At 35.9% G+C, this 11,855-nt stretch overlaps 1 protein-coding gene across 1 annotated transcript; it reads left to right on the plus strand.

Moving 5' to 3' along the window:
- The first annotated feature begins 145 nt into the window (after positions 1 to 145).
- Positions 146 to 6,779, plus strand: LOC118276141 (WD repeat-containing protein 36). Its single transcript, XM_035594341.2, has 8 exons — positions 146 to 1,239; positions 1,529 to 1,698; positions 1,932 to 2,168; positions 2,508 to 2,690; positions 4,499 to 4,697; positions 5,226 to 5,304; positions 5,673 to 5,835; positions 6,057 to 6,779. The coding sequence occupies exons 1-8, from the start codon at positions 296 to 298 to the stop codon at positions 6,758 to 6,760; spliced, it is 2,679 nt and encodes an 892-aa protein (XP_035450234.2). The 5' UTR covers positions 146 to 295; the 3' UTR covers positions 6,761 to 6,779.
- Positions 6,780 to 11,855: the final 5,076 nt, after the last annotated feature.

Consider the following 11,855-nt stretch of genomic DNA (forward strand, 5'->3'; position numbering starts at 1 on the left):
AACGATCTAAGTATTTAATCTTAGTCCTACGTAGTCTGTTATTTTGTGGTTGAATCCTATTTATTTTTTATATTTTGTGCAAATTCACAGGTATCCAAGTACTGACTTGTGTGTTTATTATCTGTGGTATAAAAAAAGAAAGGAATGACAATTTATGTCAGTTTGACAGTTGGACAACAACAATAGCACGCGTGTTGTTTTGTGCGATAGTTTAAAGAGAAGTGATAATTTCTCTGTGAATAAATATAATTTATCAGTGAAACTAAATAATAAATTGTTAGGGCAGTGTATAAAAATGACGGAGCTTTCAGGAAGCCGGATATTCACCGGCTCCAGGGTTTTAGGTTATGTCAGTACACATGTGCCATTTGTGGCTAGATTTATTAAAAGAAGAGGAGAAACACTGCTATGTACGAGTGTGGGAAAGTGGTTTCATACTTATGGATGTGATAAGTTTCGTTTACTGAGCGTCAGTGGTGAGCATCCAGGTCCAATCACGTATATGAGTGGAGACAGTTACCACGTCTATACAGCGAGTGAAAATAACATTTATGCGTGGCGACGAGGTTGTGAGCTTAAACACGTATACAAAGGCCACAATGCACCTATACACTTGATGCTACCATTTGGTATTCATCTTATATCCATAGATGAAGACAATGTACTCAAAATATTTGATATCAAAGATGAATCTGAGTTCCTTGAGCTTGGTTTTGACGAGCAAACTTTCAAAGTGACTACTCTATGTCATCCTCCAACATATTTGAACAAGATACTGCTGGGAAGTCAACAAGGGCAGTTGCAGATATGGAATGTCCGTACATCCAAGTTGGTGTTTACTTTCCAAGGATGGGACTCAGCGGTGACCGTTACAGAGCCAGCTCCGGCTGTAGATGTGGTGGCAGTGGGCTTGGCCAATGGAAAGATAATCCTACACAACTTAAAGTTCAACCAGTCAGTAATGGAGTTTATTCATGATTGGGGAATGGTCAGTTCATTATCCTTTAGGCTTGACGGGGTCCCTGTTATGGTAACTGGTAGTTCCGCTGGTCACATAGTAATGTGGGATTTGGAAGAGAGAAGAGTGTTATCTCAAGTACAATCTGCTCATTATGGCAAAATATCAGGGTTGAAGTGTTTGATGTCTGAACCTTTGATGGTGACAAATTCTGAAGACAATTCATTGAAGCTGTGGATATTTGACATGCCTGATGGTGGTGCCAGGCTTTTGAGGAGAAGGTAAGACCTTATGTTTAAAGAAACTTATTGTTTTACAAAACTAAGTCATCATAATCTAGGTATAAGAATGCTTATCCACCAGAGATGTGCTATGCTACGTTGCTGTGGATGCTTCTTTGCACAGCTACATGGCTTGGTATTGGTGGAAATGGTCACATAGTTTCACAGCTTAGCTATTACATCTTCATAGCATAGCTACATAGCATATCACAGGCGGAAAAGCACCCTAAAGGTTAAAATGTTATGTTTTATTTCAAAGCTGGCACTTATAGTCACTGTTTATTTTTAGGGAAGGGCATGCAAAACCACCCACCATGGTGTGTCACTGTGAGCCAAGTGGTAACAACATCCTCGCTGCTGGCAGCGACAGTAGCCTCCACATCATGAACACAGTGTCAGAAACATTCAACAAAAGTCTTGGAAAAGCATCACATAGCAGAAAGGCTTCGAAGAAGAAAAGTAAGTGCATTTTTATTAGTTAACTTATTTTAAGTTAATTATTTTGTTTGAGTTCAGTAGTAAACACTATATTATGTCTACTATATCTAATAAAACCTTACCTTACTTGAATTTGCATTTGAGAGTCCAAACTATTTACCATGGAGGTTGATTACTTATTACTACTTAAAACTTATTTAAAACTGTGTACCATCTTCCTAACAATTTTTGCTCAACTTATCATTTCTTTTCAGAGAGATTGCAATTTGACACTTTAGTACTACCACCAATTACTAAGATCAGTTCTTGTATGCAAAGAGACAAGCAGTGGGACAGTATAGCCTCTCTCCACCGAGGGTTCTTTGTGGCTACGACATGGTCTTACAATAAAATGCGAATGGGAGACCATAAGCTGAAGCCCCCAGAAATGGACAAAGGAGTTGTAGCGACTTGTTTAACTGTTACACACTGCGGTAACTTTGTTATTATTGGTAAGTAATTCTTTTCACCTGTTTTTAGTACATTTGCCTTAGAATTAGGTGACTATAATCAAATTATATTAAATAAATCACACAAATTATGTGTACATTTTGTCAATAAAAGTAGTTGTCTAAAAGTATATTTAATTTAATTTACATAGTTAATTTAATACAATAGATCTTTATTAGATTGTCTTCTGAAAGTATAAATAAAAATTTGACCTGTCCTTACTTTAGTGATTATAGTATGAAAAGATTTTAATTCCGATCTTCACAATAAAACACACAAACACAAAGCATCTATGCATGTAGAAGAAAAGGAACTAATTTATTTTGTCTTCTTTTAAACAGGCTACTCCAATGGTCAAGTTCACAAATTCAACATGCAATCTGGTATACACCGTGGCTGCTATGGTAAAGACAAGAAGTTGGCTCATAAGGGTGCTCTCAGAGGTGTTGAAACAGATCTTTGCAACCAGAGGGTGATCACTGTTGGAGCTGATGACAAACTAAAGCTGTGGCACTTTAAACGAAGTAAGTAACTGTTATTTTGTCTTAAAATCTATACATAATGTCATAAAAGTGTGTGGTTGAATTGATTTGATATAAATCGTAAAAATTGTATTGCTAAAGTTTTTTTTGTGAATTTAAACAACAATTCAGTTAATTTATGAGACAAAATAAAATGACCACAAAAAAATACCTACCTATTTCGATATTCGACTTCAAAATCTCAAACTTCTTGGCCGAATTTTTAAAGGGACTGCTTATGTTCAATACTTAAAAAAATCGGCTTTAACATGATTATTACGGCGCGCTGCGTTGCACAAGTTCGACGTTAATAAACAAATTGTTTTTAAAGTTATTTCGCAATTAAATCAATTAATTAAATTATGTTTTACAGTATTAACAATGAACATAATATACATACTGTTTATTTCATTGGAAATAATTACTAATAATGTCATTATGGCATGCTGCGGTTTTTCCAGTTCAATAAGTAATAATGTACCTAAAATAAATAGAAATATAGTTACACGTAAAATTGGCCATCAACAATCATAAAAGAAATTAAAGCTGTGCTTGGTATACTTTTTTCAATTGACTATTCAATTTATAAAATAACGTAAGCTCTTATTTCTTAAATAACTAACAGTAAATAATTGTGGTTTCTATTGGTTTATTTTATTTGTTGTTAATTTGTTTACGCAGTCTATCCTACTCTTTTGCTAAATTTAATTAATTGGATTACCTATCTATAAAAACTACGTTACAAATAAATACAAATAACTAGATATTTCATTTAAAACTGGTTTCTATTAGTGGTTCGTACGAGATGTGGAATAATCCACTAACTACCTGTATCTATTTCTTTACCAACATCTTCGTTTATTAGCCTTAAGTTAACCGAACAAAGTTTACGTGTATTATAACCTTACGAACTTTCACATGGTTTGAAATATTAGTACGATATCCACATTTTTGGTGTGATACGAAAGTTAACAAATATTACGTACGATAGTTTTTTATCAATTTAGAAGCTATTGGTACCTGCATTTTGTAGTTTTATCAAATAATATTAATTGACCTAGTAGAAGTTTTTATCATTTGCGAAGTTACACAACTATTACGGTGTCACTAAAATTGTTTGATTTAACGATAAAGATAAAAGATAAAGCTCACTTAGACAGTTCGAATTGACAGTTGCAGCATCTAGCAGTACAGAGATAGTACCTATCTATTGTTATACTAAACTAGCAAACTCGGCGAACCCCGTTTCGCCACAAATTTTTGTTTCTTTTTCCTGATTTTTCTTTGCTATAAACCTCACGGAGCCCGAGACCTTTCCAACGAATGCAAAACCGTGTAAATCGGTTCGTGCGTTCCGGAGTTATAGCGTCAGGAAGGAAAACCCGACTTATTTTTATATAATAGATTGATTAACTGGTTTTTAAATGAAACCAAACAATGTTTACTATCTCTACTGAATCAATCTTTATTTTTTCATCTGTATACCATAACTGCCTCGCAAGTGCGACTGCCGGGCAAGGGGCCCCGGGTTCGATTCCCGGGTCGGGCAAAGCATTATTGGGCTTTGTTCGGTAATTCGAAAATTTCTCAGTGGTAGCACGGATTCTGAAATTGTGTTCGGTATAATTATGGCAATAGGCTCACCACCTATTACATGGGACTTATAACATAAATTGTGAAATGTGGGTGTACATTGGCATTATGTGCCATAATGTGCACCTCTGCCTACACCTTCGGGGATAAAAGACGTGACGTAGCACTGTATACCATAAATGGTCATAGCACGTGCTAATCTTTACACTTTCTTTCAGCAAAAACAACCCCTTACCACGTAATGAGGTTAGAAGAATCTGTGTCTAGCACAAAATGCCACCGAGACAGCGGTTTATTAGCTCTGGCAAACGAAGACTTTTCCATTACCCTTATTGATATTGACACCATGAATATTGTAAGGAAGTTCGACGGCCACGACGGAAGGATAACCGATATCGAATTTGATACTCAAAGCCGGTAAGACATTAGAGTCGAAATTACTTTGATTTCTTTTGAATATTTTTTACTCTTGAGTGAGTTTCTTGTTAGTGTAACGTAGTGATTGTAAAGGCGTGTGCCTAAAGACTTTTAGACTTTGTAGTTATCAGTTTGAAAAAGTTTTATTCATATTTCTACATTTGGACAGGGTTCATGATAATACTCGTAAATTAGTTTCCAATTTTACCGTTTCTGACCTCCTCGTTGGTGGAGTGGTCGCAAGTGCGACTGCTGTACAGGAGGTGTCGAGTTTGATTCCCGGGTCAGGTAAAGTATTACTGGGCTTGTTCGAATTTTCGAAAATTTCTCAGTTGTAGCACGGAGTCTGAAATTGTGTGGCAATATGTGGCAATAGGCAACACAAATGGTGAATAGTGGGTATACATTGTGTAGGGCATTACTTGCCCTAATGTGCAAATAGTGTGTTCGTGACGTTGTGTGTTTAACATTTTTAATTTTATGAAACCAGAATATACCTACATCATTATAATTATGTTTTTTTTTTAGTTGGCTGATCAGCTCATCAATGGATTGCACCATTTGTACCTGGGATATACCAAGTGCTAAATTAGTGGATATATTTTCGGTAAGTGATATTCAACATAATGAATATTCTGATTAATAGGGATGTACAGGCCATATGGGGATGTTAGTCGACAAGAGACGCCGTCTCCTCCTTCTAAGGAGGAGGCAAGGAATAATAATCCTAATTATCTTTTTGTTCTGGTTCAAAATGTCAATAAAAAAACCGCATACCCAACGCAACCGCATCTGATTTTTGTACAGACCCTTAGCGAAGCCATTTATCCGTACCAAATATTAGATTCCTATGGAGAAGAACGAGAAAAAATCTTTAGTGTTACCTTTCTATTTATTTCAACTTGGTGTATTTAACAAATTTAATTAAGTGTAAGTGTGATTCACACGTTCTTATGTATTATTTTCTCTTCATAGGTTGAAAAGCCATGTACTTCGCTCAGTATGTCTCCTACTGGAGATTTCTTAGCAACGACCCACGTGGGAGAAGTCGGTGTCTTCCTATGGGCCAACAGATTGTTGTACGAGAGAATATTCCTCAAACCGATAGACAAGAAAGAAGTTCGTGTGCCTAAATTAAGTAAGTATTATTTTATTTGCGGTGATTTATTTGTATAATATCTTCTTTTGGCTTGTAGTGTTATGATACTCTTGTATTAGGGTTAATCTGTAAACCAGAAAATCTCCGTTTCACTTGTATGATACTTTTTTAATTGGGTTAATTTGTAAACCAGAAAATAATGTTCAAGTTTAGACGATAACCATTCTTTGCAATCTATTTATACCTTAACTGTTTTTTAGGATTACCAAGCACAGCTCCAGAGAAACCCGAAATAGACGACTTAGGAAGAATAGACTTGGGCGAAGAACCAGAATATATATCTCCAATACAAATTAGCGAAGAACTTATAACGTTATCAGACCAGCCTACTTCTAGATGGTTGAATTTATTACATCTTGATATCGTTAAGAAGAGGAATAAGCCTAAAACTCCCTTCACAGTCCCAAAATCAGCACCGTTCTTCTTACCGACCATACCGAGTCTCGAGCTAGAGTTCGACCTAGAGAAAGACAAGGACGGAAACAAAGAGACCAAGTTGTTAATGCCCGATTCTTTATCAACACTGACGGCATTCGCAAAGAAATTAATCGTTTGCGAGACAGTCGAGAATTACGAGAAGTGTATAGAGAAATTGAAAACGCTGCCGCCCGCGGCCATCGAGGCAGAAGTGACAAGTATGGCGCCCGACGCTGGCGGCAATATTGACGTTATGAAACAATTCCTCAAAATGTTAGACGTCATGTTAAAAAGTAATAGAGATTTTGAATTAGCTCAATCATATTTGAGCTTGTTCCTGAAGATGCACACGAAAATTATTTCGCAGAACGAGGATATGCGAGATTCCTTGGAATCAGTTGAAGAATCCGCGACCAAGGCGTGGGCTAAACTACAAAATGAATTATTGTATAACATATGTGTTGTAAAGGCGTTGAAAGATATGTAATATATTATTTTAAGATGTTCTTATTGTTTTAATTAATACCGCTGTTATGAAACTATCATAAATTCTATCGTGTAGGTGAGTCCGTACGTTATTCATTAACGTAACATACATTGTGCAGCCGCATGATATATGAGGGTAGGTTAACCTAACCTACCTAAAAATATAAAAAAGATGAAAAAAAAAACAAACTAAAGCTGCTCGTCCATACAAAGAGAAAAACCGAAACGTACTAGTGCGGGAGCACAGCCAACAATGGAACGTAATAGATGATTCTTTCTTATTGTGAACATTGAAAAAGTGGGCTTTTATAAAAGTCGAAGCGAATAATCTTGTTGCTATATTAGACACCGCTTATAAAATAGAATCTTTTAGTAATGATACTCTAAGTACAATTACTACGTAAATAATATGTCCACTCCCAAGTACCCGAGTAATATGATACTAAAACCCATTTTTCTCCTAAGTAATTTAAAGCTGTTCTGAGCAACAACCATTCAATAGCACGAAAGATTTATGAGGATTATACTCTTTTGATAAAATATGAATTTTCCCCTGTCTATGCAATTTTTCTACTCCATTGGATTCCGCCTGTTTGCGGATGATCCCGCGCGAGGGTCTTTGCGGCGTTTATTGAATATTTTTCGAAGGGAATTAAATCGCGGCCGATCGGTTCACCGGAGCCGGCGTTCATTAATGGCCCGCTTCATTTTCGCAATAAGTATTCATTTCTCCGCCCTCCTCGCCGCCGCGGCCCACTGCCGCTGCCGTGAATCTCCAATGAAAATCTGATTGTGCTTCCTTTCCTTTGCATTATGAATATCTATCAAATTCCTCCGCATCTTAAAGATTCCTTTATTGAGCCAGATCGAGTGTTAAGCAAATACCGCGAACGTTTCATTAATGTGTTTAATTTTTTTTTACTACTCACACTGGGGCTGAATTCCCGAGGAATGTGTAGATGTAACAAAGGCTTTGAAAAGTCATTTCGATGTGTATGCGCCTTCATTTGCAAGCGCTTTAGAAAATGTTAATTTCCGGAGGGCGTTCGGAGCGCGTGGCTTCTACATGTGTTATAAGGTACGGTTTCAAACAAACCATAGGGTACAATTATTACGGAAGTACACGTATTCCGTTTGAGGAATGTTCTTTATTAATTACAAAGATCTCCGCACGAATTCCTCATTATATTTAAACCTCGTTGGGTACACACATGACCTTCATGGTTGGTACAGGAGAAAACCGCAAGAAATGCCAGGTGTCCATGTCTTACCTACTGATTTGTTCCGTGTGTTCAACATATCAGCTGGAAAGTGGCTATAAGGATACCTACCTATTATCATTGGCTATAGCTACTAAAGACCTATCACATCGTCACCTGCACCATTATGCACGAGTAGCGACCCACTAACCTAATACTTCTTAACCCCGTATTCTTAGCTACCGTGTGCATAAAATTCTGTTCATAGTTTAAAGATAGTAAAGTGGACAATGATTAGGTAACATAGTATCTAACAGCCGTACTCTGAAAATTTTATTTAATGGTTACTTAAACTATGCCTTAGTAAAGATTTTGTTCCGATAACTATTGGACTGGGTTAAGTAATCGTGACTCTGAGTACGGCGGTAAGTACCTATGTGATTGTTAACTGCAACAGCCTAAATATGAATCTACCTAAGTAGCTAAGTAGATACCATTAAAGTTCATGTAAGTATGAGCTACCTAAGTGCCTGATTATCTCCCTAACAACTGAAAGACTATCAATAGAAGATGCGTGTCATGTTAGTTGAAAGTGGTTACATAGTGTTTATTACTTGAAAATTAGCTAAGTATCATCTACCTATTCATTGCTTTTTTAGAAGCTAGATGCCACAGAGAAAATTTACCACGGTAATTGGATGGTTTGAACATGAAAACTGCACTAAGCGCAGTTGCTGGACGACCGATTTTTGCGTAGTAAGAATTAGGTTCGATTTCCGCACGAAACAATTCTTTGTTTTGTTGTTCCAGGTCATGAGCAAAAATCGTCGTTATAATTGCGATAAAAGGTTAAATTATTAAGTACCCAAGAGCTTTCATTGGTATCTTGAAAACCTCTTATAGGTAGTTAGGTAACACAAAGCACCCCACTAAAAGAAGCAGACACATAATTCTCGAGAAGGTACGTATTTTATCACAATTCTTTAATCAGAATATAGAACAAGGAAATGAGGATTGTCGTCCATTTTCTATTACCAATGCTTTATTCCGCGCCATTTAACTTTTTCACTTGAAAGTTGAATCTTCATAATGCGGCGGCGGTGGGTGGAGCAGCGACCTCTTGACAGCGTCCACTGGGTATAAAACTCAATATCTACTAAATTAACTATTGAAGCAGATTATAAAGAACATTTCAATGGGTCCGTACCTATATTAAAAGTTTTATGCAGAAAAGTGCACCTCGTTTTCTTGTGATTGAATCGAATTGTGCAATGTGCAAACCTATTCCTTTCATCCTTTGTCGTGGCAGTTTCTAATTCACGCCCTAGAACTATTTTTGAATTGAAAAGAGATTATTTTCTATCATTCTTCTACGTATATTTACTTAGATAGGTGTTAGGTAGGTATGTCGCTTATCAAATATCTAGTCACTATTTCCGTTTACCAACACCAGCAAGCGATACAAACGTAGGTAGGTACCAACTTTCTTAGTCCCTGTCCAATATTTCTTCGGGTATGCCCTTCGACGGTATATTCATAAACTTCCATGTTAATAATTTTGGGAATGAAAGGAAAGTCATAAAGTATGTACGAGGAAGTGGAAGAAAAACCTGCGCAAGTCGTAAAACTTTGAACGGTTCGCGTGATGGGCTAGGAACTATTATTACGCACGCACTTTTTACACCCCGCATTGTACGTATTTAGCTCGAGATAGATACATTTAAACCTCCGTCTACAGGTTCATAAATAAATGGCTACATTTATGCGTAAAGTGCTACTATAAAGATAAAACATGTAGTGGTAAACGTATTTATTATAAAGGTTCAAAAAGACTCCAAGCAAAATAGACCCTTTCATGTCTTTTAAAAAAATAAACATTCGCTTTTCCCAGTCTCTGTGAAGGACTTGTGCAAACATTGTATAGAGATGCGTACCTACGCATTCATTAAACGGAGCAATCTTATTAAGCTTAATGAGTTCAAGAACATGTACGCTTCTTACTTACCTGTTACGAGTAATTACATTAAAGCGCTTCCAATAGGCCTTTTGGCAATGTAATAAAATCGATTCATCATTCGCTGTGAATCGAATTGATTGAAGAAGCAATTATTATTGTCCATCAAACGCCCTTTGCTGTATCATCGATATCGAATAAACGAGGGTTTAAATCGATACTTTCAGACTTTAAAGTATCGTAACTAATTTACGTGCGTTACATAAAGCAAACAGCCGTTATAAAGTGCAGCAAAATTGTTTCATGAAAAGTGTATGGGGCAAACCTGCTGTTGACTATTGGTTAATTAAAAGCAAACAGAGTGGGAGAGTTTACTTTGTCCATGGTGTACCACTCCGGTATCCGTTTTCTGAACTGCCTACGAGATATCGTTCGGTGGGTACTCGTAACTTTTATTGTGCCGTTGTTCGGGTTACAGGGTTGAGCGAACGACTTTGAATAAGTGCTAATGCAAATATTATGTTCAGGATTCTTTTTCTGGTTTCGTTTCTTATCAGAGTTCCGCTTTGTTGTTTGGATGTCCGTATCTATTCGATCGGCTTTTATATTTATTACAAGTCAATTCAACTTCGTTTTGTGGACAGTAAAATGCTTTTTGTTAATTTTTCTCGCAGTTATCATATTTATGGAATAGGTTTTTTTTTCTTTTCATTTCATCCGTGATCATGGCGCTTGCAACAGTGCCGAAATATCGGAAACTCATAGACATAAATAAACATGGTAAATATCCCGTCTCAAGTTCTAATGATAGTACAATTTTCATTTTAAATTTAGGTGCTTTTCGTATTATATTCTCATCGTAAATATGTTAGCGAAAATATCATATCATCTATCTAGTAGTATTACTCTCTACGTATTTAATTGAGTTCAATATTAATAGGCTTGTATACAAACGAGTGAATCGCAACCAATTTATTTGTAAACACTGATTTCTAATGTCAAAGGCCCATACGATTAAAACCTTACCAAAGGTTGTTTGTAGGAGGACGACTAGACGTGTATGAAATTGTATGTACCTAGTAACCTCTTCGAGTTATTTATTTGTGCAGGATTAATATAAGTTACCAAAAATAAACTTTAGGTACGTCAATATGCAGAAAGGACGTTTTCATAACTTTTTTAGACTTCAGACTTTCGAGACATTTTCAAGTAATTATTTAAAAAGTTACGACTATTTTATAATTCTAACGAAATTCTGTGATTTTATAAATATGGTACAAGTATTAAATAACATATTGTATTTAATAACAATCGTGAAGATTGTTATTAACATTAAATTATCTGATAACGTAACTTGACTATGAGCTCCCTACATGCCTTGAAACTAATCGAAGTACCTTGTCAAGTTACATAACTAATTAATTATTTAGTAAAATTAAAAAAAATATAAACACATATTTTTTCAAAGTTATATGCATGTACTAATAATTTAAAAAAGGTATCATAAGATGAACATCACAGTCTACGAGGACATTCAACCATGCACCACGGTGATTAGGCGACAATTTAAACGACAGTTCTCGAATTTTCGATAGCAAAATGCAATTTTCATTTCAACTGCTACAAAATTCCGAGATTTGAATCTGAATTGAAAAGCTAAATGCAATTTGAAAACTATTGGTTTGTTAAAATAACAGAAGATTGATTGTTTTTCTGTGTATTTGCAATTGATATTTTGCAATAGGAAATTATTATGTTATTCAAAATTATACAATGTGATAGGGGTGAGACTTCTACCCCGTTAAGGCTGAGTACTACATCTAATTTTATCGACAAAAGTCGGGGGTCGAAGGGGTCGAACCCCCTCCCCCTAAAAAGTATGGCTATTTTAATATTTTTTTACTTTATTTGTGATATCAAAGGTTGTATGCGTCGTAGAAACA

This window comes from Spodoptera frugiperda, chromosome 30 (assembly GCF_023101765.2).
Source record: "Spodoptera frugiperda isolate SF20-4 chromosome 30, AGI-APGP_CSIRO_Sfru_2.0, whole genome shotgun sequence".
Taxonomy (NCBI): domain Eukaryota; kingdom Metazoa; phylum Arthropoda; class Insecta; order Lepidoptera; family Noctuidae; genus Spodoptera; species Spodoptera frugiperda.

Excerpts from the sequence above, each read along its gene's own strand:
- LOC118276141 (XM_035594341.2), top strand. The coding sequence starts at position 296 with ATGACGGAGCTTTCAGGAAGCCGGATATTCACCGGCTCCAGGGTTTTA. Across the intron at positions 4,698-5,225 it reads GAATTTGATACTCAAAGCCG|TTGGCTGATCAGCTCATCAA; the intron begins GTAAGACATTAG and ends TTTTTTTTTTAG. Across the intron at positions 5,305-5,672 it reads AATTAGTGGATATATTTTCG|GTTGAAAAGCCATGTACTTC; the intron begins GTAAGTGATATT and ends TTCTCTTCATAG.